Here is an 18,919-nt window from a genome sequence, read left to right on the forward strand (position 1 = left end):
TCCTTGGAATTGAGGCAAAAAAAAAATTCCTGAATTTTGTTTGCTTCTTCCATTATTGTAACTTCCTTACATGATAAAGAAGGTAACATCAAATATTGAATCATATGTTTAAGCAGTTGAAATTATGAGCAATATAACAATGATGACCACTGACTTAGATTCATGTAGAAGGAGTAATTATTTTCAGTGGTTCAAAATGTTCAGTTTCATATTGCCAGTCACTAATGCCAAGATTAAAGATGTATATTCCAACTTCGGTCTCTTTGTAGTTGACTTCGGAGAATGGGGTCATAAAATGAACACAACTGCCTATTGTAGAATCATACCCTATAGGATGGGTTATATACAATAGGTTTTTAAGTTATTTCATTTCAGCATAGGAGCTCAGTAAGTATTATTAACAGTTTTCTTATCCACTCTCAGCGGACATTACAGTATATCAGAGTTGAGTACAAGTAGATAATCTGTATTGATGTACACCACCATTATAGTATACAATTTGAATTTTCTTTCTCATTGATATTAATTGATTTTGGCTGCTAATAATTTTAAGTTTGCCTATTCTCTAGTTATTAGTCTTTAAAAAATACTCAAATGCACTTTAGGGCTCATTATTTAAGGATGGTAAGGTAAAATGTTTTTAAAGTTTGCAACATTAAAAGTCATCTGATTTATTTTTTGGTAGATTTAACATGTAATGAATCGTTTAGTTCAAAAAACTGACAAAATTAAGTTTATGAGTTCATGTTTTTCTTCTGTCTTAGGCTAAGGCAAGTTATTTTTCACTTCTTACAGGAAGTTACAATCCAGTGATTTGGGAACATCTAAACATAGATTAAAAAATTTAACAGTTAAATTTTGATTATTTTCTAATTTTTCTTAGTCCATACTTGATTACTTAAGGATAAGGTTATTTTACAAACATGTATCCCGGCAGAAAAGACATCTGAAAATCAAAACAAGGAAATTAACTGTCCGTTTTTGCATCTGCAAAAAATGACTCAAGAACCAGAAATGAATAAGGAATGTGATAGAGAGCATGATAGATCTGTATATTCAGGACGTGCTTCTATGCAAAACTTGGAGGCAATGTGGATCAAACAAGGCAAATTAGAGTGGAAAAATAGCTAAAAACTCATTACCAGTGAGTTAAAGCAGAAGTTTGGTGAAATTTGTTAACAGTACAGAATTCCTACTTATCTTGAAGAAGAACCACCACATGGTCACCCTAAAGAAGGAGCCAACTTAAAGGAAATACCTTCTAATTGGACAAATAATGTTCCTCAAAAAAAATAAAAATAGATCTACCCTATAACCCAGCAATAGCACTGCTAGGAATTTACTTGATTGTGAGGAAGAAGATGCATTTGGAGTGTCTGTCTCAATAGTATTTCAGGCATTTCCTGAACAAAAAGAGCCTAGTCTTGAAAATGTCATTCTCTCTCATTCATACTCTGGGTCCCCAGAATATGCTTGCCAGTCATCTTCTACGCTTTCTTTAAATGAAAGTAAATCATCAGGGAAATACAAATCAAAACCACACTGAGATATCACCTCACGCCAGTCAGAGTGGCTAAAATGAACAAATCAGGAGACTATAGATGCTGGGGAGGATGTGGAGAAACAAGAACCCTCTTGCACTGTTGGGAATGCAAACTGGTGCCGCCACTCTGGAAAACAGTGTGGAGGTGCCTCAAAAAATTAAAAATAGATCTACCCCATGACCCAGCAATAGCACTGCTAGGAATTTACCCAAGGGATATAGGAGTGCTGATGCGTAGGGGCATGTGTACCCCACTGTTTACAGCAGCACTTTCAACAATCGCCAAATTATGGTAAGAGCCTAAATGTCCATCAGCTGACGAATGGATAAAGAAATTGTGGTTTATATACACAATGGAATACTACTTGGCAATGAGAAAGAATGAAATATGGCCTTTTGTAGCAACGTGGATGAACTGGAGAGTGTTATGCTAAGTGAAATAAGTCATACAGAGAAAGACAGATACCATATGTTTTCACACTTCTGTGGATCCTGAGAAACTTAACAGAAACCCATGGGGGAGGGGAAGGGAAAAAAAAAAACAAAAAAAAACATCTTAGGGAGAGAGCCAAACCATAAGAGACTCTTACAAACTGAGAATACACTGAGGGTTGATTGGGGGTGGGAGGGAGGGGAGGGTGGGTGATGGGCATTGAGGAGGGCACCTGTTGGGATGAGCACTGGGCGTGGTATGAAAACCAATTTGACAATAAATTTCATATTAAAAAAAAGAAAGTAAATCAGACTGTGAAGATGAGAACAAACCAGACATTGAGCATCTTTTTAACAACAATGAGAATTTTTATAATGATATAGAAAATAAAAAAGCAAGGAACCCACTAGTTACATTTAAAGTGAAAGAAGGCCAAGAGTTTGACTTGCAAATGGCAAAAAATACAGGCCAAAATACCACCGACTGTAAATTAGACATTGGACATATACCTCAGTCTAGTGATTCAGAGAGCCTTTTTGGTTTGTGGCTTGCCTGCTCCGATGTGATGAAACGTGATTCAGACAAAAAGGCATGATATTTCTGCTGTCACAAACACAAGAAAACAAAACCAATACAAGACTTTTTCCAGATGCCATTATATGCAGATAATGACAGTACTCATAACTATAAAAGTGTTAAGTCTGAATTAGAAATTGTGAGTTCTTCTTCACCATCTAGTTTTCCAGCATCTAAAGTATATTTAAGTGAAGAATTACATCAAGATATGCAAAGGTTTAAGAATGAGATAGGCATGTCACAAGTAGAGTTCCTGGCTTTGGAAAAAGAGAAAGTTCAACTTCCAAAAGAGATAGAGGTCCCCCTTGCTGTTACTCTTGTTTTTTCTTTTTAGCAATTACTGATCCATTCTGATTTTCCACTTAAGAGAAAAGGAGTTTGTATAAAATGGAATTGTCTAAATAAGTAATTGTGTCTGGAAATAGATTATTTCTGCTATCTAACAAATAGGAGTTCAGGAAAACATTATGATTTGTTTTCCTTAAAGTTTCTGTGTCAGTCTTCCAAGTAGCATATGAACTGGGAAACTAATTAGCTATATAAGTACCATGTGACCTCATGAACCAGAATAATCATAAAGACACTGCTTAAAAAACATAATCTCCAGGGTTTTTTTTAATCTATTGGCTTAAATATAAATTGCGTTTCCATAAACCATAAAAGGGGAAGGAAGCAATAACTAAGAGAACGAATATAAACAAATGTTCCCAGCCAGAATTGCTTCAGTATGTGTCAGTAGACCCTGGGTCTAGGGTTCTTTCTTGTCTAGCAAGACAGCAGGATGCAGGATTAAAATGGGAGAGATGGCTAATGTCCGGAGAACACAAGAGCCCCAATTAAGGGTCCTTGCTCTGTTGTTATTAGGATCAGAAGGCTTCCAAACATGGTGATTGATGTGCACAAAGAGACAGTAAATCTGTGAACATGAACTCATGGGCATGAGGGAAAGGGGGTTTGAAGATATAGGGTGTTAGGGGTTTGGGTCAATATAAAACAAAATCTTGGTGCCTGGCAGATGGTTGTTAACAGCCCACCTGAGCACCTTATCTGTTTATCTTAGCTAGTCTAGGGGATAAGACAGATGCTACTTCAGGATCCACAAGGCACCTTTCTTTTGCTAATTAGCTCCCCTCTGGGCATCTTTACCCTGCAGCCTGTAGCCTATAACCCTATTTACCTGTTTACCTAATTTGGTCCTTCCTTCCTGTGAAAGCAGCTTTCTGCTATAATACTAAATTGGGGGGCATTTGCCCTGAATACCTAATCTTGCTTACCTCATACACCTTTGTATGGGGGCCTTTGCCCTCCTCTCTATTCTGGGGCCCTTTGCCCCACTTCTCTCATTTTATTTGCCTAATCTTGTTTACCCAAACTTGGGTGTGAGCATCCTATGGCTTTGTAATTCTTTATGTCTTGTTAACCCATCAGTGCAGGCTCAGGGAGTTCCTAAGCTTACTCCCCACAAATACATGCAGTCTTCTCTGCTTTACTCACAACCTTGGAACTTAGATTTCAACATGACCGCTTTGAGATAGTTTTAATAACAAATATTTGTATTATCACTTTTTTTCACACTTTTTAAATCATCATTCTCAGATGTTTCTGTTGAGTCAAACTTTGACTTTATGTTTAATAAAGTATGACACATTTTGACATGTATGATTTTTACCATGTAGGTAGCATAAGCCTTCAGCAATCCTTCGGTATTTAACTCCAAGGGAGAAAACTGAGTTTTGAGATGTGTGGAGTTTAGAAATAGACAAAATCTAGAGATATCCTTCTTTAAAAGAAAAAGTAGCTATGTCCTCATCCCCTATGAAGGTATTAATTTACTGTGCCAAAGTCATACTTTTAAGGTATCCTATTAATTTAATGAATTTGTGGTCATTTATCTGATTCAGCATTAAAGAATTGTATCATCTCTTTTGGTGCCATAAAATGCTAGGTAATGCCACTTCAGGAACTTTGGACAAATTTAACCTTTTTTAGTTTTACTCGAATTATCAGTAGAAAATGGGTTTATTTATTTATTTAATTTTTTTTTTTTATGAAATTTATTGACAGATTGGTTTCCATACAACACCCAGTGCTCATCCCAAAAGGTGCCCTCCTCAATACCCATCACCCACCCTCTCCTCCCTCCCACCCCCCATCAACCCTCCGTTTGTTCTCAGTTTTTAACAGTCTCTTATGCTTTGGCTCTCTCCCATTCTAACCTCTTTATTTTTTTTCCTTCCCCTCCCCCATGGGTTCCTGTTAAGTTTCTCAGGATCCACATAAGAGTGAAACCATATGGTATCTGTCTTTCTCTGTATGGCTTAAGAAAATGGGTTTAAAGTTGATAATTACTTTTATACCCTCTCCCTATAAAATTTTATGGTTGTTGAATGTGAAATTTGGGGAGCATTACTAATTTCCCAGAATTCCAGCCTAATATCCTTTTCACTCTGTTCCTTTTGTGTTGTGGCAAACCTTCCTTTGTAAATTTTAGGGAACACTGTTACTTTTTTTGAGAACCTTGGGATCCAAATTAAAAAGAATTATAAAAGGCAGTCAGGGAAAGAATAGCTTCGTGCAGAAAGAAGAAAGCTTCCTGTTTTTGTTACTGGAGCACCTCAATGTCACATGTTTTAAATCTGGCTGTTGTGTAAAACCCAGGTGGTAAGGATAGGAAAGGACAAATTTTGTCTTTGTCTTTTTATTTCTTTGTATTTCTTGGTCAGATGGGGTGGGGGTGGGGTGGGGAATTTTCGGTAGCAAAGTGTGGATATGAATAAGAGTACAAAATTAAGAAAGCCCTTTTAGAAATTTTGGAAAATTCTGCTTTTTTTATTCAAACAGAAATGAAGCCGACTTTATAAAAATTATAATTACATGTAATGATAAACTAAACACAAAATGTTTATCAATTAAAATTATGACAAACTGTCAACTGATAAAATTAATGAAAAAACTTCTTTTTATTGACTAAAGTAACAATTACCTTTAGTATCAAGTTCCATTAAAGGTTGAAGAAAAAAAGAAGCACAGAAGTAGTGACATGGAAGTATCAGAAAACATACATGATGCTGCAGCTGCTGGATTAATTCAACAAAGAAAGAATGGAAAAACTGATAACCATCAATTTCCTGTTACAGAAAATAAAGATTCTGATAGGTAAGCCATAGCAATATTTAAATAGTAGGTAATTGTTATTTTCCTATGCAACAAACTTTTATAGTTTGAGCTGATGTTCATGATGAACAAGTTTTGTATTTTTCGTGGAGATATTTCAGCCTATGTGGTAATCAGAAAAATGTAAATAATGAGATACCATTTTTTGCAGTCATAGTGATAAATATTTTATTAAAAAATAATCAAAGTGGGGCGCCTGGGTGGCTCAGTCGGTTAAGTGTCCGACTTCAGCTCAGGTCATGATCTCACAGTCTGTGAGTTCGAGTCCTGCGTCGGGCTCTGTGCTGACAGCTCAGAGCCTGGAGCCTGCTGTGGATTCTGTGTCTCCCTCTCTCTCTGCCCCTCCCCTGCTCATTCTCTGTCTCTCTCTGTCTCAAAAATAAATAAAAAACATTTAAAAATAAATAAAATAAAAAATAATCAAAGTTAGGAAATGTGAGGAAAATGACATTCTTATTCACTGTGGCTAGATGAAGTTGGTAAATCCTTTCTGAAGGGTCATTTAGCAGTGTGTTTCAAAATTTCAGATATGTCGTTGCACCTGGGCAGCTTAGTTGGTTAAGGGTCCAACTTCGGCTCAGGTTGTGATCTCGCACTTCATGAGTTTGAGCCTTGCGTCAAGCTCTGTGCTGACAGCTCAGAGCCTGGAGCTTGCGTCAGATTATGTTTCTCTCCCTCTCTCTCTGCCACTCCCCTGCTTGTGCTCTGTCTCTGTCACTGTCAAAAATAAATGATAAAACATGAAAAAAATTTTCAGATAGGTCATCCCGTTATTCCAGTGGCTTCATTGCCAGGACTGGATCCTCCAGGAAAACAAGACTTCTATAAACACACACACACACACTGTAAGGACATTTATTATGTATACAAAATAGGATAGATATTTTAAGGTTACTTACATAAATATGTTACGTGTATATGTTAAGGATATTTATTACAGCATTCCCATATCAAAAAATTGAAGATAGCCTAAATTTTTATTTACTTATTTTGAGAGAGAGACAGAGAATGTGTGCATTGGGGAGGGGCAGAGACAGAGGGAGAGCGAGAATCATAAGCAGACACCATGGTAACAGTGCAGAGGCCAACACAGGGCTCGATCTCACGACCACAAGATCATGACCTGAGCCAATATCAATAGTCGGATGCTCACCGGACTGAACCACCTAGGAGCCCCAGAGACAGGCTAAATATCCATTAATAAGGAAGTAAATTTTCACTTCTATAAAATTATGGAGTATGTGATCATTTTAAAAAATGAAATTTGGTTTACAGTGTACTGATGGTTTAACAAAGTATATTTATTTTTTTTTTTTTTAAATTTTTTTTTTTCAACGTTTATTTATTTTTGGGACAGAGAGAAACAGAGCATGAACGGGGGAGGGGCAGAGAGAGAGGGAGACACAGAATCGGAAACAGGCTCCAGGCTCTGAGCCATCAGCCCAGAGCCTGACGCGGGGCTCGAACTCACGGACCGCGAGATCGTGACCTGGCTGAAGTCGGACGCTCAACCGACTGCGCCACCCAGGCGCCCCAACAAAGTATATTTAAAGCATTTGGTTTGATGTCATGTCTTATGCACATTTTGTTAGAATACTTTTAATATCTACTGAATTGCAAAAGGAAGTTCCCTGCTACACTGGCAGTCTACTTCATTACCAACAAAATTGCTAGTTATTAGATTTTTGGTTTTGTTTCCCAGTGCGTGAGTGCTCAAATGTTGGACCCTCAACTTAATCTGAATATTGCCAAGAGGTTTCACATGGCAACTTGTCTCATATTCTACATAAACATTTGATGACCCCTGTGCTATAAACAAAAATGCTGATAATGCAATGAATTGTTTTTATAAAGGTACCTTGCTTGGATGCCATTATCCTTCCTTTTTAAAGAGAACATATTTCAACATGCACCACACCAAATTTTTCAACAGTGCCTTCATGTTATGCAATTTATGACAATTCAGTTCACAAAGTAGGAATATTTTCTGCATTCTCACCCCCTTTTAGTTCTGTGTATAAAATTTTAATATGCTAATTACTTTGGATAGTATAAAATATCCTAGAGTTAGGTGACTTTTTAAAAATGTTTATTTTGAGAGAGAGAGAGCATGCGCACATGAGTGGGGGAGGGGCAGAGAGAGAGGGAGAGAGAGAAGGCTGCATGCTGTCAGTGCAGAGCTCGATGCAGTTCTCCATCTCATGACCCTAGAGATCATGACCTGAGCCGACATCAAGAGTTGGATACTTCATGGACTGGGCCACCCAGGTGCCCTTAGAGGTCAATAATTTTTATCAAGCATGAAATACTGCCCTTGAAATTTAGTTTTTCTGTGGTCTTTCTAAGCTTGAGAAAAATGGTAATCAGCTTATATAATATTTTATATCTAGAAAATTTTAAGGAGTCTTCTCATTGTATAATTTCGTGAGTTATTTAGTACCTTGGTCTGGCATTAAAAAAAAAAAACTAGTGTTACATATATGCAATTTTTAAGACTTCAAAATATTACAAAAATACTACATAATCCTTATGTAACAATTGAAAACTACAGCAATAATAGAAAATTAGATCAATGATGATCATTCCACTTAGCTATAAATCCTTAAAGAGCCTTCTTCACTCTTTGGTCCTGATTTCCCTCCCATCCACTCTTGAATTCATTGTAGCAATTTTCCCTTTCCAATCTTCACTACTCCAGAATTGTTTTTTCAAGGTTACCACTGATTTTCACTTTAATGAGTCTGAACATAATTTCATACATCTCATTTTATTTAACCTTTCAGCAATATTTGACCCAATGGAAAACTCTCTCCTCCAAAATTCTGTCTCCATGTTGCTTTTAGGATATCACTCACTCACCTGATTTTCCCGCTGCCTTTCTAGTCTGTACACCTCAGCCTGATTTGCTTGTTTCTCTTCATCCTCCACCTTTTAACCCATTGATGTCTTCCAGGAATTTGCCTTTGATTTTCCTTCTCTTGACTTTTACTATCTTGTATATTCTAATGATCCTCAAGTTTATATCTTCAGCTCGGATCTCTCTCCATAATTCCAGACCCACATATCAAACTGCCTACTTGATATCTCTTTCTGGATAGCTATTGCAAACTTAACATGTCCAAAATTGAACTACTGATATTCTTTCTTAATATTTGCCTTTCATGTCTTTCCTAATTGAGTTAATAACAGTTCCATGAGTTGCTCTGCTAGAAAACTTGGTATCATCTTTGAGTCCTGTCTTTTTTTTTTTTTTCTTTTTCTTTTTCTTTTTCTTTGTCTTTTTCTTTCTCTTTTTTTTTTTTAATTTTTTTTTTCAACGTTTATTTATTTTTGGGACAGAGAGAGACAGAGCATGAACGGGGGAGGGGCAGAGAGAGAGGGAGACACAGAATCGGAAGCAGGCTTCAGGCTCTGAGCCATCAGCCCAGAGCCCGATGCGGGGCTCGAACTCACGGACGGCGAGATGGTGACCTGGCTGAAGTCGGACGCTTAACCGACTGCGCCACCCAGGCGCCCTTTCTTTCTCTTTTTCATACACATCACATCTAATCTGTCAGCAAATCTTGTCGGGTCTAACTTCAAATATATCCAGAATCCAAACATATCTTCCATGACCAAGAGACTGTCATCTGTTGTTTATATTGGTGTAATAGGTAACTAATTGGTCTTCTTGTTTGTTTGTTTCTTCTTTTGTTTTTACTCTGTTTCCTTTAATTCTGAACACATTGGATCTATTAAAATGTAAGTCAGATTGTGTCCTTCCTCTGCTCAAAACCTAATTGCCTCCCATTTCACTCAGAGTACATGCCAAAACTCTTCCTAATACCGACAAGTCCTATATAGGATCTTTTCTTCTCAGGTGTCTCCTTCTGTCTGATTTGAACTATTTTCTACCCCTTCCATTCTGTCCAGCCATACTGAATTTCTCACTGCTCTTTAAGTACTTCGGACATACTTCTGTACTTGCTGTTGACTCTATCTGGAATGCTTTCCCTCTGATACCTCATGGCTTGCTTTTTCCCTTTTTGTTTGTTTTTTTCTTTCAGTTTTTTGCTTAAATGTCACTTTCTCAGCAAGGCCTTTCTTGGCCATCCTGACTAGTATTTCAACTACCTTTTTCCTATAACACATCAAAATTTGATTTCTCTGCTTTAGTTTTTCTCCTCTAATACTGTATATATTTTGCCTAGGTAGTTTATTGTTATTTTATGTTTACTTCACTCATGAGTAGGATTGTTATCTGTTCGTTGCCATGTCCTCAGTACCTAGAAAATGTTCTAGTATATATAGTGCTTATTCAATAATGTTTATTGAGTGAACGGAGTTTAACCTGTGTATATTGTGTTTAACATAATACTAGTTCTCACTTTTACAAAGTTTGGCATGGGTTCATTCTGACAATTAAACCTGCCAGTTATATACATTTTTTGGATTTTGGGGGGCCCAATATTGTGTTTACTTGCTACTTTTCTTTTAGTTATATTTATGTTAGTTTTAATTATGGTAAAATGTATCAAAGGAATAGCAAACTTCCTTTATATTTATTAAGGAAACTAAAACATGGTGCCAAATTATTATAGGACTTTAAAAATTCTTGCCAAGGGATTATGAGCCCTCAATACCCGAAATAAAAAGATGAAGTTGGAGTTTATCACTTACAAATAAGAGCGAGCTATGCTGGTTAGGTATAGTCTTTTCTAACAGAGCAGTCTGCTATTCTTATACAGGGTTTGGGGAAGAGTGGAGTTTAAGGATTGGGGGACTTTCAGAGAATTAAATGGTTTGTCATCATCTGAAGTACCATGGTTATTTGGGTGAGACTGTTGTGGATTGGTTGGCATGCTGAGGCATATGTGTTGGAGTGATTTTGTCCTTTATTGGCTGTCTTTCAGAAGGAAGGGGCTGAAATGGATTGGTTGGTGAGTAAGGCTGGTGGGCATTGATTAACACATTTAAAACTGATTCTGGTGGCTTCTTGTTACCATGGCTACATGTTAGGGTTTTGTTTTTGTTTTTGTTTTTTGTTTTTGTGTTTCTAAGTTTGAGGTGGCTTTCACCAGATGTTTTCTATTTAAAAGCTGCTTCTATTCACTGTGTTCAAAATGAAAGCTATTTCAAATTCTATAATTACAGATTCAGTTTGGGTCAAGAGGAATTGTTTGATAATTGCTTTCAGAAATATTCTTTTCTTGGATGTTATTTCAACTAGAAAAGTTATCTGTACAACAGTTTTTTGAGAAAACAATTGCTAGTTTTGTTTTTGTTTTTGGTGCTCTTAAGGGCTCATGTTTAAGTCCTAAATAATCTGTGGGAAATTTCATTGTTTTTGGAAATGTATGTAGCTGCATGGTAATAATATTCTCTTGCATGCATTTAGTCCATGAAAAAGTAATTATAATTTTCTTTTTGGCGAATCCCCTAGTTTTTTCTATCAGGATTAGATACGAGGCTAAGAGTATCCAAATCATTTGTTTTTAATTTTTTTTTTTAACGTTTATTCATTTTTGGAGAGACAAAGTGAGAGTGGGGGACGGGCAGAGAGCAAGGGAGACAAAGATTCGGAAGTAGGTTCCAGGCTCTGGGCTGTCAGTACAGAGCCTGATGTGGGACTGGAACCCACAAACCATTAGATGACAAACTGAGCCGAAGTCATACACTTAACAGACTGAGCCATCCAGGCGCCGCCAACCATTTTTTTTTTTTTTTCCCAAACAAAAGCATAGCTAATCAGATTGTTGCTATTTTTGAGTGATATATATGACATATGAGTACTTCAGAATTTTTGAAGTTTTTCTAGATTTATTGACATAATTAACATACAACTGTGTAACTATAAGGTATACCTCTATTAATTTGATACACTTTTATATTGTAAAATGATTACCACAATAGTGTTAATACTTCCATGACCTCACATAATTATCATTTCTTGTTTGTGATGATCTACTCTTGTAGCAACTTTCAAATATATAATACAGTATTGTTTTTTTTTTTTCCAACGTTTATTTATTTATTTTTTGGGACAGAGAGAGACAGAGCATGAACGGGGGAGGGGCAGAGAGAGAGGGAGACACAGAATCGGAAACAGGCTCCAGGCTCTGAGCCATCAGCCCAGAGCCTGACGCGGGGCTCGAACTCACGGACCGCGAGATGGTGACCTGGCTGAAGTCGGACGCTTAACCGACTGCGCCACCCAGGCGCCCCTATAATACAGTATTGTTAACTGTAATCACCATCCTGCACATTAAATCCCCAGAATTTATTAATCTTGTAACAGGCAGTTTGCACCCTTTGACCAATATCTACCCATTTCTCACAGCCTCCTAACCCTGGCAACCACCAGTCTGTTCTGTTTCTGTGAATTTTTTTTTTTTTACGATTCCACATATAAGTCAGATCATACAGTATTTATCTACCTGTTTCTGATTTATTTTCACTGAGCATAATGCCCTCAAGTTTCACTCATGTTGTCACAAATGGTAGGATTTCCTTCTTGTTTGTGGCTGAAAATATTCCATTGTAAATATATACCATATTTTTTAATCCATTGATCCATTGATGGATGCTTAGGTTGTTTGACTATTGAAAATAATGCTGCAATAAACATAGGGCTGTACATATCTCTTCGAGGTAATGATTTCATGTCTTGAAGATACGTACCCAGAAATGGAATTATTGGATCATATGGAGGTTCTATTTTTAGTTTTTTGAGGAACTACCATACTGTTTTACATAGTGGCTGTACCAATTTACAGTCCTACAGCAGTACAAGGAATTCCTTTCCTGTACATCATTGCCAGTGATATCTCTTGTCTTTTTGGCAATACCCATTTTAATAGGTCAAAGTGATATCTATATACTGCAGTTTTGATTTGCATTTCCATGGTGAATAGTGATATCGAGCACCTTCTTATGTACCGCTGGCCATTTGAATATGTTCTGAGGAGAGACGTCTATTAAGGTGCCTTGCCCGGTTTTTAATTATATTTGTTTTTTTGCTATTGAATTGTATGAATTCCTTACACATTTTAGATATTGATGTTTTTCATATTTGTAGTTTGCAAATGTTTTCATCCTTTCCATAGGTTGCCTTTCCGTCATGTTGCTTGTTTCTTTTGCTGTGCAGAAACATTGTTTATTGCACTGTTTTTGCTTTTATTGCTTGTACTTTGGATGTCATATCCTAAATCATATGTAAGATCAATGTCAAGGAGCTTTTATCCTGTTTTCTTCTAGGAGTTTTATGATTGAAGGTTTTACATAGAAGTCTTTATTTGGGTTTGTATTAATTTTTGTGAGTGGTATAAGGTAGTGGTACCGTTTTATTCTTTTGGTTGTTAATATAGTTTTCTCAGCATCATTTATTGAAGAGATTAGCCTTTCTCTTCTGAGTATTCTTGGGTCTCTTAACAAATTTTAGTTGACTTTATGCATGGGTTTATTTCTGGGTTCTTGATTCTGTTTCGTTCATCTTTGTGTTTGTTTTTATGCAAGTTCATACGGTTTTTAGTACCATAACTTTGTAATAGTTTGACACCAGGAAGTGTGATGCTTCCAGCTTTGTTCTTCTTTCTTAGGATTGCTTTGGCTATTTGGGGTCTTTTTTGTTCCTTACAAATGTGAGGAATGTTTTTATTTCTGTGAAAAAGGTCATTGGAATTTTGACAAGGATTGCATTGAATCTGTAGGTGGTTTCAGGTAATGTGGATATTTAACAATGCTGATTTTTCTAATCCCTAAACAATGGGGTATATTTCCATTTGCTTGTGTCTCTGCTGTTCTTTTATCAAAGTCTTGTAATTTTTACTATATTTTTCAGAAAGTACCCACTTTATTGAGAGTTATTATCATGAAAAGATGTTGAATTTTGTCAAATGCTTTTTCCTTACCTATTGTGATGATCATATGATTTTTTTATTCTGTTAATGTGGTATATATCAAATATATTTATTTGATTTCTGAAGGATAATTTTGCTGAGTAAAGTATTCTTGATTGGTAGTCTTTTTCTCTTAGCACTTTGAACATACAATCCCACTCTCTCCTGGCCTGTAAGGTTTCTGTTAAGAAATTGGTAATAGCCTTATGAGGGTTCACTTGTAATCAGATAGTCTTTCCTCTCTCTTTTTCATTCTTTTACTTTGTTCTCTGCTGATTGCATTATTTGAAAGTTCCTGTCTTTAAATTCACAGATTTTTTTTTTTTTGCTTGATCCGTTTTCCTGTCAGTGATCACTCTTGCTTTTTTCATCTCATTCATTATACTCTTCAGCTCCAGGATTTTTGTTTAGTTATTTTTTACTATTTCCTGCTCTTTGTTAAACATCTCATTTTGTTCATATAGTATTTTTCTGATTTTACTGAATTGGCTTTTTGTGTTTTCTTATAACTCATTTTCCTTAAAATTGCTATTTTGAATTCTCTTTTGAATAAATAACAGATCTCCATGTGTTTCAGATTGATTACTGGAAGATTATTGTGATCCTTTGGTGGTATCATATTTCCTTGATATTTTATATTCTTTGCAATTTTGCATTGCTGTCTTTGCATTTGAAGTAGCAGTCACCTCCTCCAGTCTTTAATGACTACCTCTTCAGTATGTCCAAACCTGATTTTTTTGCTCCAGTGGTGTGCTGGAAATTCTCTACAGGACACCTCGTTTTCCAAAAAGGCTCTCTCATCCGTGGGTGATTATCTTAGTGTTTTCTAGGGAGGGACTCCCAGATGTGGCTGAGAGGGAGGGACTGGAGGCACTTTATGGGCTATTGCTAGGTCCACAGATAGACTATAGTATGTATGCCTGTTACCTGATGCACAGGTAGGCAAGACTTTTCCTCAGTCCCTTGGAATATGGTGCTAGGTCCCCACAGCTCCTGCAAAGGCAGTTTTGTCCGTGGGTAGATAGATGCCAGTTTGTTGTAGGTGGGCAGATGCAACAAGGTACATCTCATTCAGCTATGATACTGATAGCACTCTGACATATGGGTATTTTAAAAGTAGTTTTTCCCCTAAGATATTTCCCTGATTTCTTCTTTCATGTTATATGGACCTCATACTATTTTAAAACTTTGTTTAAATTAAGCATTTTCAGATTTAAAAGCAAAACCAAAAATATAGCGCAAATCTAATTATTACTCCCATGTCTAAGAGTCACTGCCTTTAGGCAGTGAACTCTAACTTTTTAGTGTAACCTTCAAGGTTCTTCAGAATTTCTTTCCTGACTTATCTCTTACTACTTGCTTCCATGTATTTTATGCTTTTTTTCCTCAAGTTCCTAAAAGTTTGTACTTTTCCTTTCAAGGCACCTAGATGCAATCTATGTAATCTTTGTGCTCACATTCTAATCGCTTAAGAAAATGGTTTTTTCCTGTTTCTTTTCCTGGTGACCTCTCCTGTTTATTTTCCCTCTTCAATAAAACCTTTCTGGTCCTCACTCACAGCTTTTCATATGTCAATTCTTACAAATCACATTGTGTTATAATTATATATTTATCTGTGTTTGAAGCAACAAATGAGTATTTCCTTGTATATGGTTGGTACTTCATCACTGTTCTGTGAATTAATAAATTAAGTCAGATGGGTAAAATTCAGAACTTTATGAAAATTGTCTTTTTATTCTTTATCAGTAAAATTATTAGAAAACGTTGGCTTTTTATATGGCTTTTTAATGGATTTTTTTTAAAGTAGTGAACCTGGTTTACATATGAAGAAGTTAAAGAAAGGTGAAGATGAAGAAGGGACATCAGAAGAATCTGTGATCACACCAGTGTTGAAGAAGGCCGATTCCCTAACTGGTGGTCTACTACAAATGAATGAGGGCAGCAGTTTAAGTGAAAAGGATCAGCATGAAAGCAGGTAAAGTCTATCAATTCTTTATTTCCCTGTGAAGGAATTTTAGCAGTGGTTACCTTTTGTGAAAATAAAATGCTGTAGTGTAGGTTGGTCCAAGCTAAAGCAAGAAATACTCAACATATCAAATACCCTGCTTGAAAAGTTATGATGAGGTTAAGTGACTTTGTCAAGGAGCAGTTTCAGTAGTCACCATGGAAGTATGGAAGGTAAGTGTAAACAACTCCTTAGAGCATTTTAATTGGGAAAGGTAATAGAGAAATGGATGATAACTGAAAAAGAATGTGAATTGCAAAGGCATTTTCTTTCTCTTTTTAAGATGGGAACTTTTAGAGTATGTATTCTGTTGGAAATGATCAATAGAGATAGACATGGTTAGTTAATTTAAAATTGTTTGTGTTTCCAAACATTAGGAAGTTTGTTGATTGTATTACATTATCTTTTAAAGATTATAGTAATTTAATTTTGTGGAAAAGTTGGTTTATTCAGAATTGATTCCATGATGGGGTATTCTCATATAATTGAATGTACAGATTTAAAAATATATATGTATGTGTATGTATTATATATATGTAATTATATATTATATTATGTTACAGATTTAAAAATATATATGTATGTGTATGTATTATATATATGTAATTATATATTATATTATGTTATATATATAACTTTAATATATATTACAGTATATATTATTTCTATGTATTATGTATTGTTATATAGTGTGTATATATATTATATTATATATACTAATTATATATAATGTATGATATATTATTATATTATACTATATATTATATTATTTACTATATTTATTATATTTATTTTATATTTATATAAATATGTAAAATATATTTATATAAAATATAGAATATATATTTATATTATATTTATATTATGTATTATTATATTTGTTTTATATTATGTAAGTAAATATATATAAAATAAATATAATGTATATATAATATATAATAATACATATAATATTTTATTATGTACATATATATATAATAAAAGATACACAAACACTGAGGCCATTCTGAATAGAACTAATCCTTCCTGGATGATTTTAGATATTCAGTGCCTTTGATAGTATCACAAATAGTTATGATTTTGTTAGGGACTTTAAAGTATCTGGTTATATCAAGTTAATATTTATTTACATTCTGGGGAAAGGGGAAGATTTTGCTTATTTACAATTGGAAAATAAACTAGTAATCCATAACAGATTATTCCTTTTGGACTAGAAAGCTCTAAATTACAAAAACCATGCTTCCTGTACCAGCAGTGTCATTGACACAGATTATATGTTCAATAAGTATGTGTTGAACGTGGGAATAAACAGTTGAATGAATGAATGAATGCCTGTTGATGAACTTCTCTAGAAGAAGCAAATCTTTAGTTTATTGAAAGTAGGTTTCCAATATTGCCTAGGTATAAAGTCTCTTAAAAGAATGTGTAAGAGTCAGAAATTGTTATGTATAGCTATAGCTAGAAATAGAATAATAATGTAGATTCATTTGCTATTATATTAGTTAGAAACACTTAAGTATTGCTTTAACCACATATTCTAAAACACATGCTTTGAAGGCTTTGAATTCAGGGTCTGAATTCAGGGTCTGTTCTTGGCCAGCTATTAGGGCTTCTTGGGCAAGTCACTTCGACTTTCTGTGCCTCATTTTCTTCCTGTGTAAAATACTAATATAATAATCTACTTCATAGGATTGTTGTGAGGCTTAAAATACCTTTAAGACCTGTAAAGTGCTCATAATAATACCTAGATAGTAGTTGCATAGTGAGTCTTCACATTAATATCATGATTGTTAAAAAGGGGTTCTTTCATATAAGGACTTAACTTGCACTTTCCAAGTAGGTTTTAGTGCCAGTAAAAGCTTATTTTTAGTAAAAATGACAACAACAAAAACAATGGTATCATTCCTATCAAATAATGCAAGTAGCATTAGGATTTTCCTTTGCTTTTGTTAGTTTTTATCTAAATTTAGTACTTTGTTGTGCTCGCTTCAGCAGCACATATACTACAACTGGATACACCTAATCCTTTGTTAATATTAGCAGTAGTATATTTTCTATGTTGTTTAATGTTACTCTGTTGTTTAATCCCCTTTGTAGAAAATTAGTTTCAAATGCAGAGATTTTATATCCAAAACAATAGGTTTAAATATCCTTTGTATTTTAAGTATTTAATATTTGCCTGAAAAGAATTGTTGGGTTTTTTCAGACCTGCAAAGAAAATTTCTAAGAAAAAGAACAAGGTAAGAAAAATATACAATATAATTTTATTTGTTATTTATTTTATTTTTATTTTATTATTTTGATAAATATTTATTAGAAATATTATTCAGTGGTTAAAAAATACTTTATGAAAGATGTAGTGAAAAAATAGAAAATCTTCCTTTGCTGTAGAGACATTTTCTATGAAAAATTTATTTAGAAATACTAGCTATTGATAACGGTGTCTTTTTGATAAAAATCCGTTCTTTTAAAATGTCTCTGTGGTTTTGCTTTTAAATGTTTATTTACTTATTTTTAAAATTTATTTTAAGAGAGAGCACGCACAAGTAGGGGAGGGGCGGGGGGGGGGGGGGAGAGAATCCCAAGCAGGCTCCATGCTGTCATTGTGGAGGTCAACATGGGACTCAAACTCAGGAACCCTGAGGTCATGACCTGAACCAAAATGGAGTCGGATGCTCAACCGACTGAGCCACCGAGGTGCCCCTGTTTTTGCTTTTATAAAAAGATGGGTATTTATCAATTCTCTGTACCTAGTATATTTTATAAATATTTGGGGGACATTTTGAAATAATGTTAATTATTTATAGGTCAAAAAGCAAGTTACGTCTATGGATGACCTTGTCGACTTAATTCAGTCATCTGAAACAGCTTCAGAGGATTGTGAGTTGCCTTACTCTAAGAATTTCATGTTGCTAATTGAAAAACTTGGCATGGATTGTAAAGGTAGGAAGCCTTTTTATGTATATTGCTGTAGTAATATGTGCACACCTGCTATAGTGTAGAGCTGCTCATCTCAGAAATATGTTTTATATTAAAGGAGAACTATTGTATCCTGTCAGCCAAAGAGTCATCATTTCTACTGTACCTTTCTTAGTGGGAATGGCACATCTAATGTTTGTTAACTCTGCTTCTCTTCTGTGCCTTCACCCAGGTCAGGTCATTATTTTTCTCCTAGATTACTGAAATAACCTCAGGACTGTTTTCCCTGCCATTCAGCTTCCCAGGACCTTGGTCTGCACTGCAACCATAATTATTATGTATTTTTAAAAATGTGTATTTCATCATGTTACCTCCTTGCTTAAAGCTTAGCT

At 35.0% G+C, this 18,919-nt stretch overlaps 1 protein-coding gene across 16 annotated transcripts in view; it reads left to right on the forward strand.

Moving 5' to 3' along the window:
- The window catches only part of ANKRD26 (ankyrin repeat domain containing 26), a 114,982-nt gene that overhangs the window by 59,442 nt on the left and 36,621 nt on the right, over positions 1 to 18,919 (forward strand). For 15 of the 16 annotated variants that reach the window (XR_007153753.1, XR_007153752.1, XR_007153754.1 and 12 more), the window contains 4 exons: positions 5,542 to 5,708; positions 15,408 to 15,578; positions 17,815 to 17,848; positions 18,416 to 18,551. Coding sequence is in view for 12 of the 16 variants with exons in the window: in XM_047865208.1 (XP_047721164.1) it covers positions 5,542 to 5,708; positions 15,408 to 15,578; positions 17,815 to 17,848; positions 18,416 to 18,551 (508 nt within the window). In the remaining 4 variants the exon portion in view is untranslated. The remainder of the gene's footprint in view (positions 1 to 5,541; positions 5,709 to 15,407; positions 15,579 to 17,814; positions 17,849 to 18,415; positions 18,552 to 18,919) is intronic. The other variant, XM_047865209.1, reaches the window with a different exon arrangement.

The sequence above is a fragment of the Prionailurus viverrinus genome, chromosome B4, assembly GCF_022837055.1.
Source record: "Prionailurus viverrinus isolate Anna chromosome B4, UM_Priviv_1.0, whole genome shotgun sequence".
In the NCBI taxonomy this organism is placed as follows: Eukaryota; Metazoa; Chordata; class Mammalia; order Carnivora; family Felidae; genus Prionailurus; species Prionailurus viverrinus.